This window comes from Cnephaeus nilssonii (assembly GCF_951640355.1).
Source record: "Cnephaeus nilssonii genome assembly, chromosome: 3".
Lineage (NCBI taxonomy): Eukaryota > Metazoa > Chordata > Mammalia > Chiroptera > Vespertilionidae > Cnephaeus > Cnephaeus nilssonii.
The window spans coordinates 28,311,648-28,331,705 of NC_137074.1; the positions used below are offsets into that span (position 1 = coordinate 28,311,648).

Genomic DNA, 20,058 nt, shown 5'->3' on the forward strand with positions numbered 1-20,058 from the left:
TGGCTGCGTGGTTCAGTTCGTTGAAGCATCAATCCCATGCACCAAAGGGTCATGGGTTCCATTCCTGGTCAGGGCACTGACTGGGTCAGGGTACATAAAGAAGGCAACCAATCAATGTCTCTCTCTCTCTCTCTCTCTCTCTCTCTCTCTCTCTCTCTCTTTTTCCCCACCCCCCATTTCCCTTTCTTTCTCTCTCTGAAATCAATAGAAACATATCCTTGGGTAAGCATTTAAAAATAAAAGAATATTGGTTGCCTGATTGATGATGCTATTTATAAAGAAAAATGGATCAAAAAGATGAGTCACTGTGTTTCAGAACTAAATATTGGCTTCTTGACCTTCCACATAAAGTGAGTTCTTTATATAACCTCAGACACCTTCTTTTCTTGAGGCTCTACCACTTTGTCTATACTATGCCACTCAGTTTTAGAGTACAGTATAACACAATATAACAAAGAATAGAAGAAGTAGAACGTATGCAGTAATTTCTCAATAACTTCATATTAGAATGAATATAAATCATTAAGAATTAATAGAACAATTGCTACTGACAAAGTCTTATTGCATTATCAGTATCATCTAAAACACACACACACAGAACTAGAAAGTGTAAATACGTGGGCATAGTTTTCTTAGTTAAGTTTATAGAGATTCACTGTGCCAATATTTTTCATGTTTAATTTCAATGCAGGTTTTCTAAAAGAAATTGACCAAAATGTTTGTCTATAGAAGCAACCAAAGGTCAGAATGCTTTGTTCTGAATTGTACATTTTTTATATAAAAACACTTGAGAATAGGTAATACCAATTGATACCATCCCCTCTTAGTCCAATATTTTTTTTATTGAAAATAGAGAGAAAGTGAAAAGTAATGGGTAAGAATGTTGTCTGAAAACAAAACTTTCTGAAGTTGAAATATAGAGTAAAAAAGGAAATGGCAAAATTTTTTATTTATTTTCTGCATTTCATACACATATTTCATGTGTCAATGAAATATTTATTTTCCTTTCAGTTATAATTGGTTCTTATTTCTTTTTATATTCACTTCACTACTTGTTTCTTGACATAATTGCTTGGCTCTTCTTTCACGATCCAGAAAGTCTTTGGGAAACAGGTTTTTCTCAACAAATACAGCTTTCAAAGCTAAAAAAATTGTGAAGAAATGACATGTAATTATATTTGAAAAGGAGCCCAATTAAATGAAATAGTGGGGAGAAAATATTCAAGTTTCACGTTATTTAAAAAGTTGTATGTTTCTAAAACCTAGAGTTTTGTGGAGAAAATTTTCTGTTAAGCTTCTGCTATTCCTTTTTAAATTTAAAAGTTATATTTCAACAGAATTGGTTATAATAATATATTTATATCATGATAGAGATCCACCATCTAACAGTAGAAGATTAAAGAAGATTGTTTTCCATTTTTGTTTTTTAATATACTTAACAGCTATCAAGAACTCATAAAAAGCCAGGGACAAATTATTCTGTATTAAAATAAGACAATTAAAATAATCAAAACACAGTTTGACTGCCTGCATGACTAAACAAGTACATCTGCAATCATATTCTTATAAGATGCTTTGATCTACAGGGATCTGTGGCTTCAGAAAAAAAAAAAAAAAAAAAAAAAAAAACCACAACAACAACAGCCAAATTATCCCCATGAGTGGTAATATTGTACATCAGCGAGAAGTGGGAGGAAATTGTGCCATGCATTCAAAAAACTAATTTTAGCCTTTTCTTAACTTTATCATTTCAGCAAATGTTTATTGAATGTATATTATGCACAATGTTCTGTGCTCAGGCATAAATGGGGCACAAATACAACTAAGTCATAGGTTTTCTTCCAACTGGTAGAAAGTAGGAGCAGTACCCAATAACCAAATTAACATATACAGTAGGAGACAGTTCTAAGAGGATACAAGCTATGGAAAGTGTGCTTAAGCATATAAAGAGATTATAAAATATGCAGAAACCAGAGGCAAAGATTTAAGAATTAGATGCTAATTCAGGGGAACTTGAAGTCCAGATAGGATTTTAATTGATAATAAGAACCATGGAGATGAGGAAGGGTTACCAAGGTGGAAAGGAAATGTCAACTGGAGGGAACACATTGAATAAAAGTATGGAGAAACAAGAACGACTATTCAGTTAACTCTAAATAATTCAATACGATTTAGCAAAAGCATAAAAAATATGAAGGAGATGAAAGTAGAATGAGGCTGGAGCCAGACTGAGGAATACTTTAAATACCAAGCCAAGGAATTTGAAAGAAACTATGTAAACACTGAGCAACTTCACAGTATGGTAGCATTTTTATGTTTCTAAATTGAAAAAGACCAAAACTCTGTACTTCCTATACAAACATAACAATGTAAGTCAATACATTTCCCCATTTTCTCTTTAATATTATGCAAGAACAACCAGGAAAATGAGGGGAAATAACTCTGCAAATAAATTCCACATTCTGCAAAACCCAAAGATAGATGTAACCTGCAGCCTACAAAGTATGAAGAAGGGCAGCCAGATGCTAGATTGGGCAGTGTTAGATAAGAGAAGAATGATGAAATGGAGCATGTAAGCACATTAGCATCTCAGAAAGTACTAGCAAAAAAGTAGTAAAGTCAAGGGGCTTACCCTGCAGTACAAATGCTTTATCTTTCATTTATACCTATAGATGGGCACAGTGGTGAATAAGGCTGGATATAAAAACCCACAGGGGCAGACTGTTTTTAGCAAGAAATGGCTCATAGGTGTGATTCTTATGTACGATCCATTTTTTGCTAAAAGCAGTCTGCCCCTGTGGGTTGTAAGATCTGAAGGCTACACTGATCACAGATCACAAGCACGTATCACCCAGGGACCCCTACAGACTTCAAGTTTAAGAAAAGCCAACTCATTAAGCTAATTCATTAAAAGAGAAAATGAAAAAAAATAATCAGCATACCATGGACACAAAGGTATTATAAGCAAAATTAAAAACCAAACATTTTGCAAAGAGCAGCAAAGCTCATCAAATACATGGACTGATACATTGGATAGATAAATATTGTTACTGAGCATTTGTCACAAGTTAAACTTTAAAACTTGAAAAAGCAGTTGCTTCTATGAAGGAGGGTCACAGAGCAGAAATGAAAGAACTCAGGAAAAACAAACAAACATCAACAAGAAGTGGTGAAATGTGAACTGTCAGGACTCAAGAAAATATAGGAAAAAATGGCATAAGTGAGAATAGACATAATGGGGAACATGAAATATACAAATGAGAAAAATACAAAATGAAAATTGAAGAGAACAAATTAGAGAAGAAAATGGCAGATATTGAAAAACATAGATCCAAGAAACACATAAATGGGGTGAGTCCTTAAGAAAGAAAACCAAAGCTGAACAAATATTTAAAGTTATCATTTAGTAAGACTTTCCTCATATAAGCATCAACTTGACGTATATAGAAGGGACATACAATCATCCTTTTACTCATCAGAGATTGGATCCAGGAGCCCATGCTCAAGTCCTTTATGTAAAACTAGTGGCCCAGTGCATGAAATTCGTGCATGGGGGGAAGGGGCGGAGGTGTCCCTCAGCCCAGCCTGCACCCTCTTCAATCTGGGACTCCTCAGGGGATGTCTGACTGCCACAGGGATCAGGCCTAAACCAGCAGCAGACATCCCTCTTGCAATCTGGGACCACTCACTCCTAACCATTCACCTGCTTGCCTGCCTGATCACCTCTAACCACTCTGCCTGCTGGCCTGCTCGCCCCCAACTGCCCTCCTGCCAGCTTTCTCACCCCCAACTTCCCCCTTGCCGGCCTGACCACCCCCAACTGCCCCCCCACAGGCCTGATCGCCCCCAACTGCCCACCACTGCTGGCCTGCTCGCCCCCAACTACCCCCCCCACCAGCCTGATCACCCCCTACTCCCCTCCCCTCCTGGCCTGATTGCCCCTAACTGCCTCTGCCTCAGCCCTGCCACCATGACTATGTCCAGAAGGTCTCCCAGAAGGTCTTCCAGTCTAATTAGCATATTACCCTTTTATTAGTATAGACTAGAAACCCGATGCACGAAGATTTGTGCTAGAATGGGCTTTCCTTTCCCTGGCTGCCAGCACCGCCTTTCCACTCCAGCCCAGCCCCTTTCCGCTCAGGCCCTGGAGCCGCCTCTTTCCGCTCCAGGAGCCGCCTCTTTCCACTCCTGTCCCGCCTTCCCACACTGTCCAGAGTCCCTGAGAGACCGGGGGTGGGACAGAACACTTGTGTCGTCGCCATGGCGATGATGCAAGCATCCTGCCCCATCACTCGGCACCTGTGTATGCAAATTAACAGCCATCTTTCTTGGGTTAATTTGCATATCACTCCTGATTGGCTGGTGGTGTAGCGGAGGTATGGTCAATTTACATGTTTGTCTATTATTAGGTAAGATGGCATTGTATTTGAACATAACCTACATACATCCTCCTGTATACTTAAATCACCTCTAGATTGCTTATAATACCACTACAATGCAGATGTTATATAACTAGTTGATATACTAAATTGTTCAGGAAATGATGACAAGGAAAAAAGTCTGCTCATGTTAAATATAGACTCAAGCATCATAGGCCTGACTACATAGTACATGTTGGCAACAACCTTATTTTTCTATTATTTCCAATACTAGAGGCCCGGTGCATGAAATTCGTGCACAGGGGTTGTGTCCCTCAGCCCAGCCTGCACCCTCTCCAATCTGGGACCCCTTAAGGGATGTCTGACTGTTCACAATCCAGGACTGCTGGCTCCCAACTGCTTGCCTGCCTGCCTTCCTGATTGCCCCTAACTGATTCTGCCTGCCAGCCTGATCACCCCTAACCACTCCCCTGCCAGCCTGATTGATGCCTAACTGCTCCCCTGCCAGCCTGTTTGTCCCTAACTGTCCTCCCCTGCAGGCCTGGTCACCCCTAACTGCCCTCCATGCAGGCCTGGTCACCCCTAACTGCCCTCCATGCAGGCCTGGTCACCCCTAACTGCCCTCCCCTGTAGGCCTGATTCCCCCTCAACTGCTCTCCAATGCAGGCCTGCCTGGGTCCCCCGCAACTGCACTTCCCTGTAGGCCCGGTCACCCCTAACTTCCCTCCTCTACCAGCCTGGTCACTCCAACTGCCCTCCCCTGAAGGCCTGGTCGCCCCCAACTGCCCTCCCCTGCTGGCCCAGTCACCCCTAACTGCCCTTCCTTGCCAGCCTGGTCGCCCCCAACTGCTCTCCCCTGCTGGCCTCGTCACCCCCAACTGCCCTCCCCTGCCAGCCTGGTTACCCCTAACTGCCCTCCCTTGCTGGCTGGATCACCCACAACTGCCCTCTGCTGCTGGCTATTTTGTGGTGGCCATCTTGTGTCCACATAGGGGTAGCCATCTTTGACCACATGAGGGTGGCCATCTTGTGTGTTGGAGTCATGGTCAATTTGCATATTACCTCTTTATTATATAGGATATAGCTGGTTGAATCTGCAGATGCAAAAGCCACAGATACAAAAGGCTGACTGTACTGTGTACCAGGAATAATAGACTCCGATTAGTCAAAACCAATGCATAGCCTAGTAAAGTTATTAGACTTAAAGATAAAGACAAAATAATTTGGCAGCCAGACAAAATGATCAAGTCACTTAAAAGGAGAGAAATATATATTGCATTAGATATCTTCATGGCAATGATCAATACCAGAAGATAGTAGAGCAATACCAACAAGAAAATCAAGGAAAGAATATGTGAGGTATGGATATTATAAACATGCATCCAAGCCACGCTTCGGATCTAAAAATGACAAATAGTTTCAACATGCAGAGAATTCAGAAACTATTGCTCCTAAGAGTATTTTATAGGAAATTACAGCAAAACAAACTGAGAAATGACTGAGAAAAATTTGGAAGAAGATTTGATGCTGAGCACAGAATATATTTAAATGTAGAAGTGAGACTCAAATAATGTGGGGTTTAGGATGACAAAACAGAAAGTATATGCCACATTTTGTTTAATTAACAAAAACTGGTAGGGTAAGGGAGAAGCTCTATTCATGATAAACCAAATAACAACATAAGCAAATTTAAAATAAAAATCAGCACAAAGAAAGATTATGTTCTTGAATAAATTGTGTAGAGGAAGAGGGATTGGGTAATGAAGAAACATTCATTTTATTGTCACTAAGCATGGATCTAACTGTTACTGTCTTAGAAAAATAAAGGGCTAGAATATGAGCCTATGATTATAAAGGTACCACTAGAAGAAACATATAACAACCCTCCAAATAAAAACAAAGAAAAAAATTACAGATCCAGTGAAAACCTTAAAGTATATATAAACAATTCTATATAATAAAACCCAAATATGAAAATCAACCAAACGGCAGAACTACCAGAGGAACAACTGGTCGCTATAATGTTCACTGACCACCAGGGGGCAGACACTCAACGCATTGAGCATCTGCCCCCCGAGAGGGAGGCGACGAGCAGTGGCAATCGGGGAGCAGGGCTGGCAAGCGGGCTGTGCCAGGCAGTCAGCCAAGGCAGGTGTTAGCAGGGGGCTCCCCCAATCGCCCCAACCACTGGTCGCCCCACAGATGGCCCTGATTGCTGGCCAGGCCTAGGGACCTTACTCTATATATATTGAGAACAGTCTCTTAGATTTAAAAATTAAAACCTGTCCAGGCTACTCTAACACTGAAAAAACAGGATGATGCAGCGATGTCATTCATGGACTCTGGCTTACACATTTTGTGCTCAGCCCTGATTCTGACACTTATAACTGTGTGACAAAGCCAATTACTTAACTTCTCCTACTTCAGCTTTTCCACCCATAAGATGGGGAAAAGAGTACTACTGCCTCAGAAGGATCATGTTATGTACTGCTTTTTATAATCAGGGCAAAAAAAATGTAGCTGCCCATACAATAGCAAGATGCCTTTCACCCATATGAAAATTATGGTCATTGGTGCATGCAGCATCCCAGATTGCGAGAGGGATGTCTGACTGCCAGTTTAGGCCCAACATCCCCCCAGGAGTCCCCAATTGCAAGAGGATGCAGGCCAGGCTGAGACCCCCCCACCAGTGCATAAATTTTGTGCACTGGCCCTCTAGAAAATAGCATAAAAGAATGTGAGAAATAAAAACCAAAATGTCTCACATATCAATTAAGGTAAATGTGATCAATTTCATGATTTTAAAATATCTTTAGTTGGATCAAAAGCAAAAACCAACATATTTAAAATAAAGTGATTCAGAAAAGTTTAAACAAAGGGGCTGAGAAAATATCTATGTGAATCAAAAGAAAGCAAGGCTCAAAATCCAGAATCATAAGTGCAGGCTCAAAATCCAAGGGGAAGGCAGGGGAGGGTGAGTGGGAAGAGATCAACCAATGAACTTGTATGTACATACGCTTAAGGACACAGACAATGGGGTGGTGGGTGGGGAGGGAAAAGGGAACGGGTGCAGTAAGAGGTTAATGGGGGGAAAAGGAGGACCTATGTAATACTTTCAACAATAAAGATTTATACACACACACACACACACACACACACACACACACACACACACACACACTAGTGGCCTGGTGCATGAAATTTGTGCACAGGGGGAGGGTGTCCCTCAGCCCGGCCTGCACACTCTCCAATCTGGGACGCCTTGGGGGATGTCTGACTGCCGGTTTAGGCCCCACTGGGATGGGGCAGTCAGACATCCCTCTGGGACTGCTGGCTCCTAACTGCTCACCTGCCTGCCTACCTGATCACCCCTAACTGCCCCCTCACCAGTCTGCTCACCCCCAACTGCCCCCCCTGCCAGCCTGATCACCCCCAACTGCCCCCCCCCCGCCAGCCTGCTCACCCTGAACTGCCCCTCCTGCCAGCCTGATTGCCCCCAACTGACCCCTCTGCCGGCTTGATCACCCCAACTGCCTTCCCCTCCTGGCCTGATCGCCCCTAAGCACCTCTGCCTCGGCCCTGCCACCATGGCTTTGACCGGAAGGACATTTGGAAGGTCTCTAAGAAGGTCTCCCAGTCTAATTAGCATATTACCCTTTTATTAGTATTCTACCTAATAAAAGGGTAATTTGCAAATTGACCCTAACTCCGCCACACCCACAAGCCATGCCCACAAGCCATGCCCACAAGCCAATCAGGAGCAAATATGCAAATAAACCCAACCAAGATGGCTACAGCCACAGAGAGCGGGAGGGAGGCTTGGGTTTCCCAGGCAACAGAGGAAGCCAAGCTTTCTGCCTGCCCTTGCCCGGCATAAGCCTCCACTCAAGGCTACAAAGTTTCAATTATAGAAGGTAAACAAATCCAAACAGAAATGGCGGCAGCTATGGAGCTGAAAAGAGCAGGAGGCAAGGGTTTCCCCCGGCAATGGAAGAAGCAAAGCTTTCCACACACCCTGGCTGGCCCAGGCTACAAAGTTTCAATTATAGAAGGTACACAAACCCCAAAAGAAATGGCTGCCGGCCACGGAGTGAGCAGGAGGCTTGGCTCCGCTCCAGGCTACAAAGTTTCAATTGTAGAAGGTAAATAAATTCTAGATACCAGGGCCTCCCCTTGGGTTGCCAGGGGGCATGGCTGGCCTGCAAACCACCACAGGCCCCTCGCTCAGGCCGCCCCACGCCCCAAGGGAACCCCCACCCTGATCCGGGACACCCTTCAGGGCAAACCAGCTGGCCCCCACCCGTGCAGCAGGCCTCTATCCTATCTAATAAAAGAGTAATATGCAGATTGACCATCACTCCAACACACAATATAGCTGCCCCCATGTGGTCAAAGATACTGTCCCCATGTGGACACAAGATGGCCACCACAAGATGGGCAGTCTGACATCCCTCGAGGGGTCCCAGATTGGAGAGGGTACAGGCTGGGCTGAGGGACAGCCCCCCTCCTCCGTGCACGAATTTCATGCACCAGGCCTCTAGTGTGTGTGTATATATATATATATATATATATATATATATATATATATATATATATAAAAGAAACCTTCCAAGGAAACAGAAACTCATAATCCTAGTTGCCAGAAATAGATGATAATGGGAACTGGACAGATCAGCATTGTGGAAGGGAGGGAGACTTTTCACTGAATAATTTTTAAATGTTCTAGTGTTTGAACTGGTGAATGATTGTGTGTGTGTGTGTGTGTGTGTGTGTGTGTGTGTGTGTGTGTGTCTTTTAAGCAAAATGAATAAACCTGGAGCTACCTCATAAGCAGAATTACAAATGAAAACACTTTTCATTTGTCTAATACCACAGTAGGAGATAATGTGGATTTCTGTACATTAGCAGTTGATCCTGTCCCATCTGACTACAGATTAGGAACTCAAAATCATAAGGTATTCTGAATGCCATAGAGCTCTGCTGAAATTCACTATGGGAACCAAAATGTTGCTTCTGAAATAAACTCTGTCTTACTGAGGTTTGTCTCTAAACTAGATGAAACATTTTCAGTGTAACTAACCACTTTTCAGGACAATTAAACCAATAACTAACTGATTAGCTCTTGTAAGATCTTGAGAGAGACTATCCTGCTGGTATAATTCTTTTCTTTCTTTCTTTCTTTCTTTCTTTCTTTCTTTCTTTCTTTCTTTCTTTCTTTCTTTCTTCTTCCTTTATTTTTTGAGCTAAAAAACAGATGATTAAGAAATGTATATGCAGGAGTGGGTCCCTGTTTTGAGAGTCTGAAGCTAACAATTTTGTGATCTTTCTTTAAGAAAAAGAATATGAAATTATAAATATAAAATTATTCATAAAAGTGGCTATTTATTTAGAATGAGAAAAATATCTCCAGGAATTACCGGAGCTTGGGTTCTTTTCTTCTGAGATCTCTTTTACAAAAGGTACCTGAAATACTCACCTAGAAATGATTCCTGCTTGCATCCTGGCTTATGCTCTTCACCCAGAACACTCTAAAACTCCCAGCAACTTCCCAAACACTTACAAGAATCTTTGTATTTGAGGCCCATAAAACAACATAACCTTCATTGGTGTCATCAGCAATCTCTTTTACATGGCAAAAGCAGTGTAGAAATTAACCTTTTAAATGGATAATGATAATCATTTCCTCTCACTATTCAGAAGAGCAACATCTGCTAGGTTAATGGCATAATGCTTTTATATAATGACTAGAGGCCCGGTGCACGAAATTCGTGCACTGGGGGAGGGTGTCCCTCAGCCCAACCTGCACAGTCTCCAATCTGGGACCCCTCGGGGGATGTCTGACTGCCTCTTTAGGCCCGACAGGGATCGGGCCTAAAGAGGCAGTCAGACATCCCTTTCACAATCTGGGACTGCTGGCTCCCAACTGCTCGCCTGCCTGCCTGATTGCCCTTAACCACTTCTGCCTGCCAGCCTGATCACCCCCTAACCCAGTGATGGGCAACCTTTTGAGCTTGGTGTGTCAAACTTCGCCAAAAAGCTGAGCATAACTCGGGTAGTGTGTCACTTTGAGGAAAAAACTAACTCCAAGACTCTAGTCGCAAATGTTTCATCCTCAGGAGCAGCAAATGTTTCATCCTCGGCATGCTGCCGCGTGTCATCAGAAATGGCTACGCGTGTCAGTGCTGACACGCGTGTCATAGGTTCGCCATCACTGCCCTAACCACTCCCCTGCCAGCCTGATCGACGCCTAACTGCTCCCCTGCCAGCCAGATCATCTCCAACTGGTCTCCCCTGACAGCCCGGTCACCCCCAAATGCCCTCCCCTGCATATTCTCTCTTTATTAGATAGGGTTTTTTCTTTAACATATTGGACAGCTCTAACTGGTTTGGCTCAGTGGATGGAGTGTTGGCCTGCAGACTCAGGGTCCCGGGTTCGATTCCAGTCAAGGGCATGTACCTTGGTTGGGGGCACATACTGCAGGAGGCAGCTGATCGATGTTTCTTTCTCATAGATGTTTCTAGCCTCTATCCTTTTCCCTTCCTCTCTGTAAAAAAATCAATAAAATTTATTTTAAAAAAACATATTGGACAGTGTACCTGCTGTGGTCTTGACAAAACAGTAAAAATGTAAACCCAAGCTAAAAGAGTCATAAAATAAACTCCTTAAACAGGAATTTCATGAGACTTGGAAAGGTGATATCCTGTGGTTGTTTCTTCCTTTTTTTCTTCTCTTTCTTTTTCTTGATGTTTCATCTTTTGTCCTTTCTTACTTTTCTCCTTCTATTCCTTTTCTATCCTCTCTTTCTCTAAACTTTACCTTTGGTAGAATCATCAGTACTTGACTCGCTCCCTGGGGGCGCGGGTGCCTCCCAGCCAGACACCTAGGGCTGCCTCTGGGAGGGGTTGGCGGCATGGGGTCTCGGGCGCCTCCCATCCAGACACCCCCGGCCGCCTCTCGGAGGGGATGGCAGCGTGGGGTTGAGGGTGCCTCCTATCCAGACACCCCAGGCTGCCTCTGGGAGGGGATGGCAGCGTGGGGGCGCGGATGCCTTCCATCCAGACACCCCGGGCTGCCTCTGGGAGGGGATGGCAGTGTGGGGTCGCGGATGCCTCCCAGCCGGACACCCCGGGCTGCCTCTGGGAGGGGATGGCAGTGTGGGGTCCTGGGCGCCTCCTATCCAGACACCCCGGGCTGCCTCTGGGAGGGGATGGCGGCGTGGGGGCGCGGATGCCTCCCATCCAGACACCCCGGGCTGCCTCTGGGAGGGGTTGGCGGCGTGGGGTCACGGGGGCCTCCCAGCCGGACACCCCGGGCTGCCTCTGGGAGGGGATGGCAGTGTGGGGTCGCGGATGCCTCCCAGCCGGACACCCCGGGCTGCCTCTGGGAGGGGATGGCAGTGTGGGGTCCTGGGCGCCTCCTATCCAGACACCCCGGGCTGCCTCTGGGAGGGGTTGGCGGCGTGGGGTCCTGGGCGCCTCCTATCCAGACACCCCGGGCTGCCTCTGGGAGGGGATGGCAGTGTGGGGTCGCGGGCACCTCCAATCCAGACACCCCGGGCTGCCTCTGGGAGGGGTTGGCGGCGTGGGGTCGCGGGTGCATCCCAGCCGGACACCCCGGGCTGCCTCTGGGAGGGGATGGCAGTGTGGGGTCCTGGGCGCCTCCTATCCAGACACCCCGGGCTGCCTCTGGGAGGGGATGGCGGCGTGGGGGCGCGGATGCCTCCCATCCAGACACCCCGTGCTGCCTCTGGGAGGGGTTGGCGGCTTGGGGTCACGGGGGCCTCCCAGCCGGACACCCCGGGCTGCCTCTGGGAGGGGATGGCGGTGTGGGTTCACGGGCGCCTCCCAGCCGGACACCCCGGGCTGCCTCTGGGAGGGGTTGGCTGTGTGGGGTCCTGGGCGCCTCCCAGCTGGACACCCCGGGCTGCCTCTGGGAGGGGTTGGCGGCGTGGGGTCCTGGGCGCCTCCTATCCAGACACCCCGGGCTGCCTCTGGGAGGGGATGGCAGTGTGGGGTCCTGGGCGCCTCCTATCCAGACACCCCGGGCTGCCTCTGGGAGGGGTTGGCGGCGTGGGGTCCTGGGCGCCTCCTATCCAGACACCCCGGGCTGCCTCTGGGAGGGGATGGCGGCGTGGGGTCGCGGATGCCTCCCATCCAGACACCCCGGGCTGCCTCTGGGAGGGGTTGGCGGCGTGGGGGCGCGGATGCCTCCCATCCAGACACCCCGTGCGGCCTCTGGGAGGGGTTGGCGGCGTGGGGTCACGGGGGCCTCCCAGCCAGACACCCCGGGCTGCCTCTGGGAGGGGATGGCAGTGTGGGGTCGCGGGCGCCTCCCAGCCGGACACCCCGGGCTGCCTCTGGGAGGGGTTGGCTGTGTGGGTTCACGGGCGCCTCCCAGCCAGACACCCCGGGCTGCCTCTGGGAGGGGATGGCAGTGTGGGGTCCTGGGCGCCTCCTATCCAGACACCCCGGGCTGCCTCTGGGAGGGGTTGGCGGCGTGGGGTCCTGGGCGCCTCCTATCCAGACACCCCGGGCTGCCTCTGGGAGGGGATGGCGGCGTGGGGTCGCGGATGCCTCCCATCCAGACACCCCGGGCTGCCTCTGGGAGGGGTTGGCGGCGTGGGGGCGCGGATGCCTCCCATCCAGACACCCCGTGCGGCCTCTGGGAGGGGTTGGCGGCGTGGGGTCACGGGGGCCTCCCAGCCAGACACCCCGGGCTGCCTCTGGGAGGGGATGGCAGTGTGGGGTCCTGGGCGCCTCCTATCCAGACACCCCGGGCTGCCTCTGGGAGGGGTTGGCGGTGTGGGTTCACGGGCGCCTCCCAGCTGGACACCCCGGGCTGCCTCTGGGAGGGGATGGCAGTGTGGGGTCCTGGGCGCCTCCTATCCAGACACCCCGGGCTGCCTCTGGGAGGGGTTGGCGGTGTGGGTTCACGGGCGCCTCCCAGCTGGACACCCCGGGCTGCCTCTGGGAGGGGATGGCGGCGTGGGGTCCTGGGCGCCTCCTATCCAGACACCCCGGGCTGCCTCTGGGAGGGGATGGCGGCGTGGGGTCCTGGGCGCCTCCTATCCAGACACCCCGTGCTGCCTCTGGGAGGGGTTGGCGGCGTGGGGTCGCGGATGCCTCCCATCCAGACACCCCGGGCTGCCTCTGGGAGGGGTTGGCGGCGTGGGAGCTCGGGCGCCTGCCATACAGACACCCCGTGCGGCCTCTGGGAGCGATTGGCAGTGTGGGGTCGCGGATGCCTCCCAGCCGGACACCCCGGGCTGCCTCTGGGAGGGGATGGCGGCGTGGGGTCACGGGCGCCTCCCAGCTGGACACCCCGGGCTGCCTCTGGGAGGGGATGGCGGTGTGGGGGACAGACACCTCCCAGCCTGACACCGGGGGCTGCTTCTGGGAGGGGATGGTAGCATGGGGTCCCCAGCACCTCCCAGCCTGGTCACGCCCTCCCCCCCCCGTGCCGATCGCCCCAGGCACCCCGGGGAGCGGCGGCATGGGCCCGGCCACGCCCCCCCGGGGTGGCGATCGCCCCAGGCACCCCGGGGAGCGGCGGCATGGGCCCGGCCACGCCCCCCCGGGGTGGCGATCGCCCCAGGCACCCCGGGGAGCGGCGGCATGGGCCCGGCCACGCCCCCCCGGGGTGGCGATCGCCCCAGGCACCCCGGGGAGCGGCGGCATGGGCCCGGCCACGCCCCCCGGGGTGGCGATCGCCCCAGGCACCCCGGGGAGCGGCGGCATGGGCCCGGCCACGCCCCCCGGGGTGGCGATCGCCCCAGGCACCCCGGGGAGCGGCGGCATGGGCCCGGCCACGCCCCCCCGGGTGCCGATCGCCCCAGGCACCCCGGGGAGCGGCGGCATGGGCCCGGCCACGCCCCCCCGGGGTGCCGATCGCCCCAGGCACCCCGGGGAGCGGCGGCATGGGCCCGGCCACGCCCCCCCGGGGTGCCGATCGCCCCAGGCACCCCGGGGAGCGGCGGCATGGGCCCGGCCACGCCCCCCCGGGGTGCCGATCGCCCCAGGCACCCCGGGGAGCGGCGGCATGGGCCCGGCCACGCCCCCCCGGGGTGCCGATCGCCCCAGGCACCCCGGGGAGCGGCGGCATGGGCCCGGCCACGCCCCCCCGGGGTGCCGATCGCCCCAGGCACCCCGGGGAGTGGCGGCATGATCGCCCCAGGCACCCCGGGGAGTGGCGGCATGGTCCCGGCCACGCCCCCCGGGGTGGCGATCGCCCCAGGCACCCCGGGGAGTGGCGGCATGGGCCCGGCCACGCCCCCTGGGGTGGCGATAGCCCCAGGCACCCCGGGGAGCGGTGGCATGGGCCCGGCCACGCCTCCCCTGGGGTGCCGATCGCCCCAGGCACCCCGGGGAGCGGCGGCATGGGCCCGGCCACGCCCCCCCGGGGTGCCGATCGCCCCAGGCACCCCGGGGAGCAGCGGCTCGGGCGCGGCCACTGGGCACCGCCATCTTGATTTTATCAATGGTTGACAGGCCACCCGGAGTCCCGCCCTCAGCCTCCGCTGGCCCAATCGGGGGCATAGCGGAGGTGCGGTCAATTTGCATGTTTCTCTATTATAAGGTAAGATGTGAATGAGTCTGCCATGTATTATGATATGTGGAAGAAGCCATTAACCACTTATTGAACTTAATATTATAAAAGGATGTCTTTAGCCTTGCTTTGATGACTTGTTTTCTTGACGTATTAACTTGGCAAGGCTAAAGTCCTCAGCTGTACAGTTAAATATTAGTCTAGATATTTCTCTAAAAGGATATTGGGGATGTAATAAAAGTCTTTAATTAATGTACTTTAAATAAGAAAGATTATACTGAACTCAACGCACACTCTTTCTAGAGCATGCCAGCACCTTTCCTCCTTCTTCTTTCCCCAGGCACTTTACCTTTGCCTTTCTCTCTCCTGGACTCCATGGTCCCTTCTTTTGCCCCGTAACTTGTTTCCTGAGCCCACGCAGCCCAACTGGCTCACTTCTTTCTACTTCTGTGGCTTTCTAAATAAACTTTCTCCTATAATTGGGGCGGGGAGGGGGGGGAAAGATTATCTTGGATAACCTGGTGAGCCGATCTTAATCAGTGGGAATGTCTCAAAGCAGGCTTCCGTAGGAGAGGAAAAAAAATTCAAGACTGGACAACAGTTTCTGCCTGTGCCCTGCTTGCCCATGATCTTTCCTTAATTTTGGACTTGGTCAGCTGCCCACACAATCCAGTAAGCCAATTCCACATCATAAAATTTAATATATAGTCCTCTGATTTGCTTCCCGGATCCTGACTGATGTGCTTGCCATAAAATACACTGCCACAGAACAATTGCAAAGGGTAAAAGTGTTCCTAATGAGACAAATAAACTGGTTGGCCAAGTTTCCTGTGGTTTTGACTGGAGTCTGTTGGATACTCCTTGTAAAGAAATGTTTAAATATGCAACTTATCCTAAAGCATCCTTACATTCCCACATGGTTGCTACTATAGGAAACTCAAGTATTAATATCACTATCCAAACTTATCTTCTTCTTAAAGTTACTTATTCATCATCTACCTCTATTCTCCAGGTGATAAACTCAGTGATTTGAAAGACTTGCTGTGCCTTTATACCTCATATACCCTTACCCCCAGCATTGTGTCTGCTACATGGAAGGTGTTCAACAAACATATTTGTTGAATAAATGAAGAAATGAATGAAGATACTTCCAGGCATGCAATGAGGTGGACTCAGTCCTCACACTTTGGAATTCTTGCATTCCAGAGACTGTAGGGCTCGGCTCGCTGATAGTGATAGAGGAGTGGTTCTTGTGTCATACATCTATATATCCATCCACTTGCCACAAACCCTGCTCTTCAACATAGTGCTATTGTAACATTTGTATTCACTATTTCCTACCTGGGAAAGTATGATAGTTATACATTCATCACTTCATTTGTTGGTTGACTGCCTGACAAGATTTGTTATAATGATAACAAAAAGGTGTTTTTAAAGCAATGAAAATAAAAGATTTGGTGGTCATGAAGTTACTAAAAGATTTCCACTAAAATGAAATAATTCAGTGATTTTAATGCATCACAGTTAAACTGTTGTCATCTGATTCCTCCCCTGTCCCCTGATTGGCCACTAATCAGATGAACAATTATGGCACCTTGCCAAAAGAAGGGACTGGGTGACTATGTAAATATTGCACTGCAATGGCCAGCTGTTGTTAGTCTAAGGGTGTACACTATTCTGAAAACCTCCCTTCTAATTTACATCCTCCATTCTCTTCTAAGTCCTCCAGATAAGTGCTTCTCAAACTTTAATGTGCATTAAAAAATCACCCAGAAATCTTGTTTAAATGCAGATTGTGATTCAAAATATCTGACTCGAGGCCTGTGATGCTACATTTCTACTATGTTTCCAGGTGATGCCTGTGCTATTAGCTACTGCCCACATTTTGATGTCAAGGTTCTTATTCCTAAATCTAGACTCTAGATCAGTATTGCCAAACTGTCATTCAACTTCGGCCATCATACAGTAACAGTCGAGTAACAAAGCAACAGAGTGGCAAGGATTAATCATAATGCTGTAATGGTCTTCACATGACTCTTAAATTATTATTATTTGGGACCTGTAGAGACTTTTTTTTCTTTTTCTAAAACAACGTTTTTTAACAACTATTTTAGGTTGACAACAAAATTGAAATGCAGGTACATAGATTTCTTATAAATCTCCTGCTCCCACACATGAATAGCCTCCCCCATTATCAACATCACTCACCAGAATGTTTTTTGTTTGTTTTTTTACAAAGGATGAGTCTATCTATACTGACACATCATAATCATCCCAAGTGCTTAGTTAACCTGAGGATTGTATATATTTGGGGGGTTTGGACATAAGGATAATGCTATACATCCCTTATTATTGTACAGAGTACTTTCAATGTCCCAAACAGTTTTCTGTGTACCTTCTACCTCATCTCTTCTCCCTCAACCCCTAGCAACCACTGATTGCATTTGTTGTTGTTTTATTAATCCTCACCTGAGGATATTCTTCCATTGGTTTTTGGAGAGAGTGGAAGGGAGAGGGAAAGAGAGAGAGAAAAAGAACACCATCTGTGTGAGAGAGACACATTGATTGGTTGTCTCTCATATGGCTCTTGACTGGAATTGAATGGGTATCCTTCAATTCCCAGGCTGATGATGCTTTATCCACTGAATCAAACCACCTAGGGCAACCACTGATAGTTTTATTGTCACTATAGTTTCACCTTTTCCAAAATGTCAGATAGTTGAAATCATACTTAATGTTCCTTTTCAGATTAACTTTTTTTTTCCCACTTAGTAATGGTCAGTTAAGATTCCTCCATGTTTTCTTTTTTTTCATAGCTTAGTAGCTCTTCTTTTAATGCTGAATAATATTCCATTTTCTGGATGGACCAGAGTTTTTTTTCCATTACCCACTGAAGGACATCTTGGTTGCTTTTGGTAATTGTGAATAAAGCTGCTATAAACATCAATGTACAGGGCCTTTCCACTCCTTTGGGTAAATACCAAGGAGCATGACTGCTGGATTGTCTGATAAGAGTATGTTTAGTTTGTAAGAAACCACGGGCTGACTTCCTGTATGATTTCCCTCCAGCAAGGACTGAGAGTCCCTGTCACTCCACATCCTCACCAGCATTTGGTATTGTGGGAGTTCAGGGCTTGGGCTGGTCTAACCGGTGTGCAGCAATAATGCATTGGTTTTTTACTTTGAATTTCCCTGATGAAATATGATGTGATCCATCTGCTGAACATTTTAAATGACATTTTTCATATATTAATTACTTCTGTTTTGTACGACCCAAAGTTTAGTGGGTGTATGTGATTTTCAAGATGATTTGGTGTCATCCTGTAAACACACATATAAAAGTGTAAGAAGGATTTTTACTTCTAAAATGTCTCTGAATTTTGTACTCATTCTGGCTGTCTAGTTTATTTAAAATTTTTTGGAGCAAATCATGTACAGCAATATATCATTTCTTAAAATGAATATGTTTATAAATGTTTCCTTCTTGTGTTTTAACCATTTGCTCAAGTAAGAAGGTTTTTATAATATCAACTAGAGGCCTGTTGCACGAAGATTCGTGCAATATGCCTTCCTTCCCCTGGCTGCCGGCACTGGTTTTCATCCGGCACCCAGGACCCAGGCCTTCGCTCCGGCCGCAGCAGAGAAACCAAGTCTCTTCAGCTGTCAGTCTTCAGTCATCTTCAGTCTTCAATCTTCAGTCTTCGCTCGGGCCATCTTTGTTGGGTTAATTTGCATACTCACTCCTGATTGGCTGGTGGGCATTGTGGTGGTACGGTCAATTTGAATCTTTCTCTTTTATTAGTGTAGATGATTCTTTGCCTTTACTGGTATTAGATTTAAGATTATATTCTAAAGCAAAGATATATTATACTAGATTTCACAACAGGCCTGTATGTACATTTTTCACCTGTAGTTTAAGAACTATAGAGAGAACTTTTGTGTTTCAATGGAAAACCATGTATTGTCAGGTGGTCAGATTCTGAGTTCACCATTTTTTTAAACTATATTGCCACCTCTTTGTAAACTGCAGGTTACCAGTGAACATGTTGTAGAGTCTGATCTGTGTCATCTGGTAGAGTTTCAATTGACTTCCTCCCCTTCTTTGGAAATGCCTGCAAATTGGATTGGAGCTTACCTTGCACCAGTTGTCAGCCCTTCCTACATTTTCAATTCTTCCACTTTCCTTCAATATCTGACTGCAATCCTCTAAACTAACCTTTCCAGGTCTCACATCTGACTAAAACTAAGATCTAAAACCTGACGGCCCTATAAAGAACATTATAAACTGATGAACAAAAATAGATACAGAGGCAGAGAAGCATCGAACAGACTGTCAAACTACAGCAGGAAGGCTGGAGAGGGTTGTGGGGGGTGGGGGTGGGGTGGGGGGGAGGTAAGAGATCAACCAAAGGACTTGTCTCCATGCATATAAGCATAACCAATGGACGCAAGACACTGGGGGGTGGAGGAGGCATGTTCAGGGGGAGAGGGGAGGCTGGGGAAAGGTCAACGGGGAAAAAAAAGAAGACATATGTACAATTTGTAATACTTTAAACAATAAAATAAAAATTTAAAATAAATAAATAATAAAATAAAACCTGACGGCCCAAATCCCTATCCAGACTCTGCTGTCTTGCAGCTGTCCTTTCTCTCCGGATCTCTAGGACTCCAAGACAACCGACCACTGCCACCAACTTGATTTTGCAGGAGTGACACCAACAAGAATCCCTGAGAGATGACTTCCTAGATCTTGCTTTGCCCCACCCAGGTTTATGATCACCTCTGGGTTGTTCAGTTATGAGTTATATTCCTTCATCGGAAACCAAAGTGGGGGCACCAATGTCAAGCATGACCTGATCCCTGTGATCCTGGAAAGCAGAGATAGTTAAACCCTCCTACCATCTTTTTGTTTGGGAAACAGATAACAGCAAAGAACCATTATGCTCTCTCCTATGCTGAGGTAAGACCCTCTCTATTCTTCCTCACAAGTGGAATGAGACTCCTCCTGGATTCACTGACCTGCCTCTAACATTGTCCTTCCTTTGAGATGTTCCTCCTTAATGAATATTCTCTCCATTGCAATCGCCTAATTGAAATCACCTGTGTTAATTGCCCCATTCATCTTGTCTTTGA

General features: G+C 48.0%; 1 protein-coding gene across 1 annotated transcript in view; it reads right to left on the reverse strand.

Moving 5' to 3' along the window:
- Positions 1-1,011: 1,011 nt before the first annotated feature.
- Positions 1,012-20,058, reverse strand: part of WDR49 (WD repeat domain 49) — a gene marked incomplete at both ends in the record, with an annotated part of 136,072 nt that continues 117,025 nt past the window's right edge. Inside the window, one exon of the mRNA XM_079767267.1 lies at positions 1,012-1,142. Within this exon, the coding sequence (XP_079623393.1) occupies positions 1,012-1,142 (131 nt within the window). The remainder of the gene's footprint in view (positions 1,143-20,058) is intronic.